Consider the following 14,572-nt stretch of genomic DNA (forward strand, 5'->3'; position numbering starts at 1 on the left):
TTATTCTTCCTCCAAAAGAATAAATTTATGAAGGAATTAACAGAGGCATCATTTTAACCTTGTTCAAGATTTTTCTTTTTGTAAGTAAAGCTTAGTTATAGAATCCAAAATTGATCGTTTTTGATTATCTTGGTTTTATTTCTTACTTAAACCAACAGTGTAACTTCTTATGTCATATGTGGCATTTATATGCCCTAAGCCACCATAAGCAGATCCAAACACACAAGTAGTCTTTATAATAAAAGGTTGTTTAGACCTGGGATATTTTTTCATAGAAATAATTTTAGCAATGATGCCTCTTACACAATTACACTACATGATACTGTTCTGGTTTGCTTAAACTGGAGCATAAATGTATATTTCATTATGAAAAATACAGTTAAAATTCTGTTACTGCCTTTCATCATGGTGGCTCTATGGTAATGATTAACTGAGAACCTTGCAGAGTCTTGGGGAAATGAGAGATGGTATTTGTAATTGAAAAAAGTCCTCCACTAGATATATTCTTCCACAATTAGTCCCTGAACTACAACATTGTTTTTGATGAGGAATCATAATATTAGAAAGCCTTCTTGCCAAATCTTAGCCACTACCTGGGTGTAGTGACACGCCTGTAATCACAACAATTTGGGAGGCTGAGGAAGAGGATTACAAATTTGAGACCAGCCTCAGCAATTTAGTGAGTTCCTGAGCAACAAGACCCTGTTTCAAAACAAAAAGCAAAGCAAAAGAAAATAAAATGGGCTGGGGATATGGCTCAGTGGTAAGGGCCACTGGGTTAAATCACTGGTACTAAAAAACAAACAAACAAAAAAACCAATCTTGGCCACTAAAATCCTGGTGGGATAGAGGAATTCAACCCATGCTCCAGAGGCTACAAGAAAGGTCCCTTCTATTGTGGCAAAAGGCATTTTCCTACTGTAATGTCCTTTCATCCCTAGATAACCATAAGTCAGGTCCATATTTCAGGTTTATATCACCTTCCTGTGACTCCTGGGCATGTGTTTAAAAAGTGGTCTGAAATTCTTGACCAATGAGCAAATTAGCCAGTTGCCAGACCAGCAAATATATAGTTTTTATGGCATTTTCCAGAGCTGCATTTGTAAGCATTTGAGAGACACCTATATAAATATTTTTAATAAGGTTTGGATTTTTCCTCCCAAGACATTTATTTATTCAAATATTGACTTAAAACTTGAATTTTGGGAGTATTATAAATATTGCAATAAGTTATTGAAGGATTTAATTGTTTTTGTTCTAAACACAGAAATAATCTCTATCCTTAGCACTAAATTTTTTCCACATGGAAAAAAAATAATTAGCAAAGTATAATAATGTTTCCCAAACCTTCAAGTTAAATGGAAATGTTGATATTCTAAATCAAAATGGTGTTAAAGTTCCATAAACCTTAAGGGCTTACACTTGAAAATTTTGTTAAAGTACATATATGGTGTATATATTTATTTTCTGCCACAAATCTTCTCTTAGGCAGGTTGGATAGGTTTTCAGAGTAATATTTGGCACAGAGAACTTTTGGAATGCATAATGGCCGGCATATGTGACTAAGGTCTCATCAACCATATACTTTAGCCTAGAATGATGTTAAATTTGGGTACTGGGTGGGGTACCTTTTTTAAAAATTTAAGACAACATTGCCAACTTCAGTATGATGTTGCATTTAAAAAAAAAAGCAATGGTAGTTTTCAGGAGAGACTGTATACAGACATCCAGGCTTCTGTGTAATCCTTCTGAATGGTAAATTTGATGTGGTCAACTCAGGCTAATGCTTCGGGAAGAAGCAGATGTGTTAAAGGTTGATTCAGGATCCTCAGAACATGATGGGGTAAAATATGCTAAGATAGGAAAACAGAATAGACATTCAGTCATTTGTTCATTTAGCTATTTTTCTTCTGAGTAATAAACAGGTAATGAAGATGCAAGACCTACTTTAAAAAAATTTGTTCTAGTCTTTCTTCTTTAGGACTCAAGGAATTTGTGACCTGGAGGGGAAAGATAGACAAGAAAACAGATGAAATATATTATGGAGTGGCATCTAACCCAACTTGAAGGAAGGAAGAACTCAGGAGAAAGCTTTCTGAAGGTTCAGGTTTTAAATAGTTTCAGGGCAGAGTTGTACAGGACAAACAGGAGTTAAAGAATGGGGAGGGTTATTGCAGTAAGAGATAAATATCATGTATAGGGGCTTAGCATCTATGAATAAATAAACAGCTGAGCACTATGATAACTATTTATTGATTGCCTACCAAAAGGCAAAGTCTATGTTCAGTGTTTCACTAACATTAGTTCCTTTAATCCTCCTGACTCTAGTTTAAAGATATGAAAACTGAATCTTGGTGCGTGTGGGGTATGGGGTGGGGTTACTTAGCTTGCTCCAGGCCACACAGTAAGAGGTACCACAGGGGTGTGAAACAGGTTCATATGAATTTAGAATATTTGGTCATATTCTAATTTCAATAATTTCTATGAGCAGCAACTCTTAAACAAATGATTACTCAATCATTTGTTATAAATACATATGCCAGTGTATTATGCAGACATTATAAAATACACATAGAATACTTTGAAGTTGGAATTTATGGTAAACAGTTTTTTAACAGTCTTGCTAATCAGAACAACTAGATGCTATCATTAGATAACATTTTGAGACCCAGTATGCATTTAGAGCATTTACTGATAAAGAAAATAGATATAGATCTTCATTTTAAATCTTGGTAATTTTAACTTCTGGGGACCAAAGTCTCACCTGATTATATTGTTATTCATAAGCTCATAATGCAACCAAGAAGTTTGTACTAAGAGTAAAAGAATGATCTTCAATCTTTGATTTCTTTGCAGTGATCTTTTAGTCACTTTCCGTTTGTGAAAGTAAATTTAGTTTAAAGTAGATAATACAACTCATAAATCCTCTTAACCAACAAATGGAAACTGTAATATGTTGCAAAATATACAAACAAAAGAGGTGCTCTGTTGAACTCTCTCCCTGCAGAAACCCCACTCCTCTCTCAGGAAATCCTACATATGAAGTATACCACTTGACCAGATAGCATGAAACAGCTGACAAACAGAAAAGGAGTAAAGGAGGAGCAGGTAGTAAGAATGTAATCTGGCTGGGCTTTCCCTACTTGGTGTACTCTTAAGTTTCTATACTGTCAATTAACAGAATCATAGCACTTAACTCACCATGAGGTGTGGTCCACTATGCATTAGATTTGTTGTAGGGGACAGATGAGACAAGGCACTGAAGATAGCAGGAAATATTATTTGGCTGCAGCCAGGTTCAGAGTGTACAGCTTTTACCGTAATCAGTTAATCCCCTAAATCCCAAGTTCAGGTAGTTTCAGAACTTTATGCCCAGCATGTAAGGGGAGGGGCTCAGAAGTTCATAGTCAGCAGAAGTTCACATAAAAGCAGCTTTTTCTTTCACTGTTTTGGGCAAGTTAACCCTTCAAGGATAACACCTGAGAAGAGGAGAGCTGCTTCTCCCCTTTATTTCCTCCCCCTGCCAGCTGTTACTATGGAGCCCGATTGGTAACTTATTTTATCTTAGAAATGTAGACATCTCTGTGAAGCTCCAGCTCATGGCCAGAGCCCTTGTTAAAGGATATGTCTTTTTATTATCATATTTTGCATTTGCAAGCACACTTTTACAAACTAATATATTGGATAAGTGTTTGTGAAAAACTAGTAAAGGGGTGTTCAGCACCTGCAGTGCTGATTTCTCCCAGGTCACTAAAATAGAGCAACAGGAAAATAGGAAATTTACCTACATTGAACTTTTGTAGAGACTCTTTTCTGGTAGTCTTAAAATCAATTATGGTGAAGATTTCTGAAGAAGCTTAGTTAAGATTTTCTGTGGAGGAAGGGGTGTCACTACAGGTCCTCAGAGGAGTTCAATGACTGAAGCAATAAAGGACTAATGCTGTTTTATGGCAAAGCAATGGAATGTCACTATTTCATGTACACCTCATGGGATAGTACATTTAGCTAAGACTTAAGTATATTTGTTTAAACAGAAAAGCAAAATATTCTATCCTGGCATTCTTAGTAAAGAACTATCTGGATGCCACAGAGTACTTCATGCCATCAGGTAGTGCTAATGTCCATGAATTCAGTATTATATGCCAGGTATGTGCAGGATGACAGCTGTGAACAAAGCAGACGTCATCCCTGTTTTCATAGAGCATATGATTGAGATGTGTGCAGAACTCCAACAATTAATAACAAATAAAAAATGAATTGTTCTTGTGGTATGGGCTCCAGTGGTTAAGCACAAAATACTAGGAAAGAAGAGATCCAATCTAGTTTGAAGGGTCAGTGAAGGCTTTCCTGAAGAAAGGAGTTTAAACTGACATCTGAAGGGCAAGAGTGATGGATAAGGGGAGAGAAGAGCATGTCAATCAGAGAAGAGGGGCCTTACTATGGAGACCGTACTTCGAGGTCAGTGTGACCCCAAGCAGAGATCTGGAAGGAGAAAGGAGGAAGGGGAGCCAAGTACAATAAAACAGGGCTTACGGCTTGTCAAAGAGTGTGGGAAGCAATCAGAAGGTTTTTAAACTGAGAAATATGACCAGATTTGCAGTTTAAAACATAATTGTAGGCACTATGTATAAAATAGTGTGGACGGGAAGAGAACAGCTTAAGAGGGAAGAAGGAGAAAACCTGAGGGTAGAGTCCTATCCATTGAATAACAGAATGAAATATTGCAATTGGTGCAAGGCTGAGGTTGGCAAGAGAAAACTTTGAGAGTAAAACCGATACTAAACTTCCCATACTTAAGAATTTTAATTTATTAATTCATTTATTATTTTAAAAATATACTTAGTTCACAAGAAGTAAGAATTTTGAATTAATTACTGAAGCATTTGAAAAGGAGTTTAACAAATAGATATTCAGATTTTATATAATATTTGTGTTTTCCTGATTGCTATGCTACTACTACAAGCCAAGCCACGGATTGGAACTGTTTGCTGAGACAATTGCAACCCCACCCCTCTTGTTTTTTCTCCAGCCATTCCTCTTCAGAATTTTTTTGCTTATCTTTGGTCTGCTTTGGGGATAATGGGTCAGCTGAGGGACAAGGCAGAGAAGGAAAGGAAGGCCAGAGAAAAAGTGTCTTTTCCTTGAAGATTGGTGCATGTCTTGATTTTATGAGTGAGACCCTAAAAATCAGTGTTCAGTTTTTGTTTAGAGTAGGTAGGCATGACTTAATAGCTTCCTGTCATTTCTCTACTTAAACATGATTTACTGTTATCAAAAATATAATGAATTGATCACTGCTAATCACTATAGGTAATGCCCAGGAGAAAGGGGTGCACTGTCAGCGAGATGCCTCGTTAATGAAGCACACATGTCGAGTGGATCTTTTTGATGACCCTTGCTACATTAATACGCAGGCTCTTCAAAGTACATTCAGCTCTGCTCAGAATCAAAACCCATTTCAGCCACTGGGGAGCTCATGGCATTATGGAAGTAAGTATCTACTCATTGTCTGTTTGGTTTCCTGGGGGCCATGCTAATGAATTACAAACCGTGTATCTGAAAACAACAGAACTCTTCTCTCACAGTTATGGAGCCCAGAATTCAGGTCTTGTATGCTGAGTTTTGAAGTGTTCTCTTCCCTATGTGGATCTGATTAAAGACCTTGCCCCATTTACTCCCCTTGGTTACCCTATTTTACCTGATTAGAATACTGTCCAATTTTCCTCCCATTGGTTACTTTAGAATACTGTCTACTTTATCCCCATTGATTATTTTAGAATACTGAACCTCTGGAGGGAATTGCCACTCATCTCCCTATCTTGTCCTCCAGTGGCATTTTTCTTATATCCTGCCTCTGCCATCTTGGTGTCCCCGAACTCCTGCTTAACATTTCTGCTTAACATTTTCCCCTGAGAAATATGATCTCAAAATTCTTTTTGGGGGGCTGAGAAGCTGACATTTTCTTACAGCTGCTTCAGGCTGACAGTGGACTGTTGTTCTTCTCTATTTGGGATTCACAGAACTCTTGCCCTGTCTGGTTAAGAGGAGACAGCGGAATGCCTGGGTCCATTTGTGGGATCAGTTTGTAGCCTTGTTGTAGTACCAGCTGGAGTTTGATTGCCTTTAAGTGAGAGGAGAGAAGTCTTATTAGGTAGGTTTAATAGGCAGGGTCCAAATAACAAAATCAAAAGGAGTATTAAAAGGGGTCCTGCCAAGGATAGTAACCAAGACATCCAGTTCTACAATTTTGACTATGACTGTGACTTTGACTGTGACTTTACTTCCAAATTTTGGAGGCTTGGTATGTTAATTTCTTTGCTGCACTCATAATTATCTCAGATTGATTTGCATTAAAGCCACATTCTTCTTCCAATAAGAGACATAATCTCCCTTTCCCAGCAGTTAACAAATCTAGTCCCATTCTGTTTTGGAGAGTGACTGCTGCTAATGAATCTGATTTTAAAGGGAATTATGCTTTTCACTATTTCAACTAGGCCACGGGAAAGATCTTTAGACAAGCTCTGAAAATTAAAAGGGAGGTGGTTAGCCCCTCTACCCCTGTGCCAGTTGGCTGCTGGGAATTCTTGATGTTCCTTGGCATGGATGCACTCCATTCTAATTTTGCTTTGGTCTTCACATGGCCTTCCCCTGTGTCTCTGTTACAGATCTTTTCTTTCTTGTAGACAAAAATCACTAGATTTAGAGTGAAATGAGATGATTGTGTGAAATAAGATCAGCTCATCTTAAGATCCTGGATTTAATGATATTTTCAAAGACCCATTTGCTAAATTAGGTCACATTCATAGGCATCCAGGATTAGAATTTGAAATTATTTTTTGGGGACATTATCTAACTCATTATACTGTCTCTTGTTTTTAAAGAAGACTATTTCCTTGACTTCATTTTTGGGGGGTTGTAAAGATTTTTTCTTAAGTTCCTCCCCATGGTTAATAATAGATTAGAACTTTATGGAAAAATTTTGGGTTTCAAGTTTTGAGTACATTAGTTTTGAATATTCTTTCAAATACTTTGTAATTATTCTCATTTTTTTGTTTCTGTAATGTGTTTTTACTGAAGGAAGGATTGTCAAAACTAGAATTTTGAATTTGTTTATTTGCATGAGGTACAATGGATACCATTTATGGTCTGTTTAGTGATGTCATTTATATTATTTTAAAAAATCCTTGATAAGTCATCTCTATAGCACTAAAATGAGCTGGCTCCTTTCTTCAACCATATACTGTAGGTAAAATGTAATAAGACAAATATCAGTTTGCTGATAAATTGCTACCAGGAGCAAATGCATAAACAAGAACATAAATAAAAGCAAAATAAACCAGACACCTACAATCAACTGAAAAATAAATAAACAAAAATGTTTTTCATAAAATATTGAAGCTTGTTAGTTTTGGAGATTGGCTTGATTTCAAGTTTGGTTTGCTCCAAAACTAGAGAACCAGTCCCTGAGAAAGTCCTTTCACTAGCCCAGGAAGTATCTCCAGAACTGCCAAAAGCAAATTTCCAGCTAGTGTGGCTGCAATGGCAAGAAAAAATTTAAAAGGAGATTTTGTTGAGCCTGAACTTCAACAGACTACCTTAACTCTCTAGACAAAGAGAGTTCTTATTGCCAGCCAGGTGGCAAGCAGTTTGTCTTTTTGCATACTTTCTTAGATCACTTTTGGCATCCAACCCAACCAAGTAGGGTTCTCTGGAAGCAGACACTAAGATGGTACTTGGCATGCAAGGTTTTTATGGGGATCAATATCAGAAAGTAAAGAGGAGAAGGAGAAACTGGGCAGGGGGGAAAGTAGAACAGTAGAAGTACAGGCCTAATAAAGCCTTGGCCAGCCCCACAGAAAGCCTGTGTGTTTTGTCAGAATTGTCCTACATTGAGCCTAAATGGCTGGGACTTTATAACCCCATGTATCTCAGTTTGGATGTGTACCACTCTAAGGAAGATAAAGCCTTGGGGCTGGTGAGATGGACCCTGGAGGGCTGGTTAGGTGGTAGCTTACTTCTACATGGGAGCAATTGGTTCTTCCTTGAAGGGGAATCTAGGCAGTGTATCTCTGTCCATCACAGAGGGCATCTTGTAAGATGGATGATGGGAAGTGAAATGAATTCAGATTTCTACAGTAAGTTCACTTGATTGTCCCACATATAATATCTTGGGTGGATAAGATAACATTTGTTATAGGGTTGGTTTTAAAAGTAGCTTTATGAGGAGTGTATGTTTGATAGAGACACAACATATCAGAAAACTTATTTAGTGAGGTGTCCAAATTAGGTGATCTGGGGTATTCTTTGATTCAAAACTCTACTTTCTTTATTATTGAGTCTTTGGTATTAAAAATACTTAGAATCTAAGCAAAGAAATTTTTGTGTCATAGATAATTAAGCAATATGAAAAGGCAGAAATAATTCAAAACAAAATTTCTACCAATAGTTGAAAATAAATAAGGCCTTCCTTGTCTGAAATTGCAATGTCAAGGTATATTTTCCCTGAAGAGCTTCTTTTTTACCTTTTCTTATTCTCCCTGCTTTAGTGGCAGCATGTTTAATAATTTAGACCTCCAGTACTTTCTTGTTCTTTGTTTCCTATTAGAATGTAAAGTACCATGACCTCCTGGGCTTCTTGTTGCTCTCTTGAGGTAAATTTCAGCCTTCTGTGACTCCCTCCAAAAAAATTAAATCCAACTCCAAAAGCTTCAATAAAGTTGATTTAAGAAAATTTTAGGAGAACATGGGATGAGGTAACTTCATGCATATTTTTCTATAAAATGTTGTAAATGAATCTTTAATCTTTCCTCCATAATATTTCTTCCTGTTTCCTTCCTTCCTCCCTAAAATACTCTTTAGCTATTTTAGGCATATTTAGCCTCTTTTATCAAGACAAAAACTTACTGATTTATGAAGAACTAAAAACAAAACAAAAATCTATAGTTATGAACCTGTTATTGTCCATGCATGCTCTCAGGGCTCTTCAACTCATCCTGTCACACTATCAATATAAGAAAAGTTCTGACACATGTTTATTCTTACTGATCATGGCAGAAGGGCATCTTTCATTCTTGAACTGATTTTCTGTCTCTGTATTATTAATTTCAATCTAAGCTGCCATAAGCAAGAAATGCCTCAAAATGCTCATATAAAAAAGACCAGCATTTTATTTCTTTTACCCATTGGTTCAAAGACTGGGATATAGGGCTGGTATAAGGTTACATTGCTGTTCTTGACATCTAGCTTCCATCTCTGGTCTAAGGTGGTTGTTTGGATTCTCACATTTGTATTCAGCCAGTGGAAGAGAGACAGGCAAGAAGAGTGCTGTATATTCCTTTGAAGGATATGACCCAGAAGTGGTGGATATTATTCATTCTCACTGGTAGAACTTGTTGTTATACCCACCTGCAAGGGGAAGCTAGAAATGTTACCCTAGCTGGGTGCCTAGCCAAAACTTTGGAGTTGTATAATGTAATGAAAGGGAAGATAGACATTGTTAGACAAGTAATTGTCTCTGCTATGGTATTTTTCTGCCTCTCAAATATGAACTTTTATTTTCTTATATAACATTGTGCCCTCTTCCCAAGGGAGATCCACAAATACCCATCCATTTATAGCATCCAAGATTGGATAGGTATCCCTATTATCTGCCAAGTTATCTGCCCTCCTTTATACCCAAACTTAATAGTGGAAAAGGGATAAGATAACTGTACTAGAAACACACATTTGCAAAGGGAAGATTTCAGCAGCAAGTCATTGCAACTTCCAAATCCTGCCAGCAGTGGAAGCTCCTTGAACTAGAAGTGGAGAATGTGGTTTGCTTGGACCCTGGCTCAGCTATTTGAGAGGACTTTGTTACCATGGATCTAGACTGTGCCCTTTTCGTTGACCCTGCTATTATCTTCTACATGTACACCTAAAGTAAGTGTTGGAGAATGTGCTTTTCCTGGAGGCTCTACCACTTTTGCAGCCTGTATCAGTTTGCTGTCAGATTGCTACCAGGAGCAAATGCTTAAACAGGAACATAAATAATTATGTTTTGTGTTGATAGAGACATATATGAGGCATTGTGATTTCTTTGGCAATGTGATTTACTCAAAAATTTAGTAGGATTCTACTTTATTTGATTAGAGTCCTTACCATGTGAAGTTTTACATAATATTCCTTTATTGTCCTTTTATTACCTAAAGAACATGTAGTAATATCCCTTCTCTCATTCCCATTATTGGCAATTTTCTCCTTTTTTACTTGATAAGCCTTCTTTTAGGTTAATTAATTTATTGATATTTTCAAAGTACCCAGGTTTGGGTTTAATTTTCTCTTTTTTTTTTGGTTTTCTATTTCATTGATTTCTATTTTTATCTTTATTATGTCTTCCTTTTGCTCTCTTTGGATTAAATTTTCTCATCTTTATCCAGCTTCTACTACATTTTCTTCTAGAGACTTTACAGTTTTATTTACATAATAAAACATTTATTCCACTTAACCCTATATAATTTATGTCAGATAGAGGGTATAACTTAATTTTATCCAGTTTAATCAGTTTTTCAAACACTGTTTATTAAATAATCTCTTCTTTTCCTCCATGCTAGGCTGTGCTTATCTATATAAATCGATTTATGGGATTTTCATTGCACTTTTTCTATTGGGTCACTTATATGTTCTATATCAGCATATGATTTGCCATGTGCTAATTGCTATGTCTTTGTAATATGTCTTAATAGACATGTAATTCTTTCTTTATAAATAATTTTCTTTGAGTACTCACTAAACCTTTTGCTTATGCTTAACCTATTTTGTTGACATTTTTTGCCAAATTTTCAGACAATTTTTGTCAGTAAATATATTTTTCTTCTCAATTATGCAAATAAATACCAATTTTATAATCTTCATCAAATAAATTCCCATTGCACATTTTTTACGTGCCCAGGAATCCATACTAATAAGCCATATATGGTCAGTTTTCATTATTTATATGTTTTCATTACTTACATACTTGAGAATTAGCTTATCCGCTAAAATTTCATGGTTACCCCAAAATTAGTGATCTGAGTACTTTCATAGTCATTGACAGATATGCATAGAGCAACAAAAAAATGAGTCATATAAATGCCACATTCCCAGATAAGGTAAGATAAAGAAAAGCTCTTCCTTCTTGTTCACTTCTCATACTGTAAACACGTGTTCTTTTGTGGTGTATTTAGTGTCATGTTTTGCACATTTGTGCTATTTCTTGGTAATTTCATTGTTTCAAATGTTCCCCAAGCATAGTACTGAAAAACTGTGTAGTGTTTATAAGTGCAAAAAATTTATGATTTGACCAGTGTAACTCCACATCATGTATAACCACAAGAATGGGTAGTTATACTCTATGTATGTGTGATATATCAAAGCATGTTCTAGGGACTGGGGTTGTGGCTCAGTGGTAGTGCACTTGCCTGGCACATGTGAGGCACTGGGTTCAGTCCTCAGGACCATATAAAAAAATAAACAAATAAAACAAAGGTATTGTGTCCATTTATGATTAAAAGTGTTCTTTTTTTTTAAAGACACCTTCTACTATCAAGTATAACTAAAAAGAACAAATTAAAAAAAAAGAAATAACTTGTCTAAAATTTAGTCAGGAGTCACTAAGTGGTCTTGGTTGAGAAAAATACATGTAAATTAAAATAGAGTGATAATCCAAGTTTTCAAAGGGGATAGTATCCCATATCCTTGTAGTGTATGAGAGCCAATAATTATAATTTTAGCTACTCTGACAATTATATAATGGTATCTCATCGCATGTTTTGTGGTAATTTCCCTGATTTGCAGTGAAGTTGAACAACTTTATGAGCATATAATTTAGTGTACTTTTTAAGTAGCTTGTCTATCTTTTTTAAAATTACAGTATTACTCATATATCCTGTATGTGTCAATTATGTATACTATAAATATATTTCCCATTCTGTGAAAAAAAAAAGCTTGTGATGTGTTTTAGATAAACATTGACCAGGCATGAATTTTAGCGAGTTCAGTGTTAATCAAGATACATATTAAACAACTTGTCTTTAAATAGAAACCCACATAAAATAAGATTGTATATTGACTGATTGATAAAAATGTTGTGACCTGAAGCTTGTAGGAACATAAACTCTAAAGAGTAATGCACTTCCCTTAGGAGTTAATGGTTGCTTTCACTACTTCAGTGTTTGTGGCTACTTTATAAAACATAACTTGTGCAAATACCCAGAATCCACTGTATTTACAGTTCTCTTTAATAGGAAATGTAGTCATCATGACATGTTGTAGTGAGAAAAGGGTAGGCTTCAGAAAATTGAGGATTCTTCCCAGCCCTGATACTCTTCTCCTATGCTGTTATCCTTCTTCTGATTACATCCTTAGTTATGTGGCTATTCTGACTTTTACATACATTTTACTCTATAGACAGATTTTTTAAAACAATTCAAAAGTAATACAAATGCTCACAGAAGAAATTAAAATGATAAAGAATAGTATAAAATGAAAAGAATAAAGATTCTTTCTTGTGCCCCAGCACTTCATCTGAATCTCTAGATGTTAATGACTTCTTTCTGATTACTTTCAGAATGTTAATGCATAGTTAAGTATCTACTTCTCTAGCTTAATTTTCTTTAAAAAATAAATGAAAGTTACAGCTCCCTTCTCTATTTGCTCATATTAACTTCTTATTTTAGAAATTTGTCTGTGTTAGCACATTATCTCCTTTATTATTTCCCATTTCTCTATAGTAGTCTATTACTACATCAAAACAATTTATATAATTATTCCTCTATTGGCAGACATCTCAGTTTTCCCAGTTCTTTGCTAATATAATAATCAGTGCTACAAAAAAGCCTTTTATTTGTGCTCTTGAAAAATTGAATTTGTTAGTGAGCCATCTTTACAGTTCACATTGATTTCTTTAAATGTCACATTCTTCCTTTTTCTTTGGAATTACTTGCAATTATTTATCCATATTTTGTAAGTTAGGTTTTTTTCCCTTAGGCTGTATTCTTCCTTTCAGAGGCTTTGCCCATCAGATAGATATGGGTGTGAATATTCATATCCATTCTGAGTTTTCCTGAAGTTCTGATAATGAACAATATGTTTTTAGTTCCTAAGTGGAGCTCCAAGATGAGAGGATTACATTCTTCTATGATTTGTAACACTTTTGAGGGGAGGGGTGTCTCAATTAAATATTGAGTGTCCTACTTTGCTGCTTCCTAACCTTCTCTACAATTTATTAAATATCATTTATAAATTATATAAATAACTATATTAGATTATGACTATCATTCTCAAAGTCAACTTTATATAAGAAAAGTAGTAAGATAACAAATGATGCACCACAATATTGAGAATGGTTATATTTAGGGATGGAACTACAGATGACTAATTTTCTATATTTAAAAAATAGCATTTAAAACAACATTTTAAAACATCTGTCATATATTCTGCTTTTGGCAGAATTAGGTTTACAGCAAATGTTCAAGTGACTTAAATTTCCCAGCACAGTATATCTTGTCCTGGTGCTAGCTTCGGAAACTGTGTTAGGAAAACATTATATCCTCTGGCTGGCCTGAGATCTGTTGCCTCTTTTCAAGATGATATAATGTCTGTTTTTCTTTTGTTTTGTCCTTGTCCAAAAGCTCTTCACCAAAATCTGAGAATAAACTAAAAAGAGACATCCACTAAGATAAGTGTGCCCCCACACCCTCCCAAGGCATGCTTCACATTCATGCAAACACTTGCTCACTTACACAAACACACACAAATACTCATTAGAACTTCTCCATTGTGCCTGAAAGCAGGCAGCACTGAGGCCAATCACAAGTATTATTCATCAAATCTAAACACATTTCACCAGGCTTTTTTCTGGCAACAATAGGAAGACTTGATTATTTGTATAGGAGAATTATTTCCAGTCATTAGATTTAGACTACAGATATTTTTAAAAATGTGAATGCTGCATCTTTTGTTATGCAGAAAGAAATTCTTAAGGAGGGACAAAATTATAACATATTAACAAGAGAATTGGATTATGTCCACAGAGTGCTATTTGTCCTATACCAGTGATTTCATGGTATAGTTATATTTGAGTTATAAAATTCTGTCAAATTAATTTCTCATCTTACATAAGAACATGTAAAAACTCCATCATATTAATAAAATGAGAAGTATTCTTTATATTTAAAAATTCAGAGTCTGTTTTTTGTGTTTATTTTCTTGGTAAATTTGCCAGAAAATATACAACTATTACCTGAATTCAGATATAGGAATTTATGCTGTTATTTCTGGAGATCCTTTGCATCATTTTGATATCATTGATATCTACTAGAGACCTTTGTAGGCACTATAGAAGTAGAGTTGATAGGCCAGTTTTAAATGGAAAAATTTCATATCCAAAGCTAGGGCCTTAGAGTTACGTGATTAAAAGCCTGGGCTTTGAAGTCAGGTTTTGAATCCCAGATCTACCACATATTAGCAGTGTGACTCTAAGTTAATTAGCCTTTCTAAATATTCACTATCTTTGCCTGATTTAAAAGCAAACAAGTATCAATAATAACAAGAG

General features: G+C 35.2%; 1 protein-coding gene across 2 annotated transcripts in view; it reads left to right on the forward strand.

Moving 5' to 3' along the window:
- Shc4 (SHC adaptor protein 4) overlaps positions 1 to 14,572 on the forward strand; it is a 128,971-nt gene that overhangs the window by 101,563 nt on the left and 12,836 nt on the right. For both annotated transcript variants that reach the window (XM_040274722.2, XM_005316542.3), the window contains exon 10: positions 5,311 to 5,490. In XM_040274722.2, the coding sequence (XP_040130656.1) occupies positions 5,311 to 5,490 (180 nt within the window). The remainder of the gene's footprint in view (positions 1 to 5,310; positions 5,491 to 14,572) is intronic.

This window comes from Ictidomys tridecemlineatus, chromosome 5 (assembly GCF_052094955.1).
Source record: "Ictidomys tridecemlineatus isolate mIctTri1 chromosome 5, mIctTri1.hap1, whole genome shotgun sequence".
In the NCBI taxonomy this organism is placed as follows: domain Eukaryota; kingdom Metazoa; phylum Chordata; class Mammalia; order Rodentia; family Sciuridae; genus Ictidomys; species Ictidomys tridecemlineatus.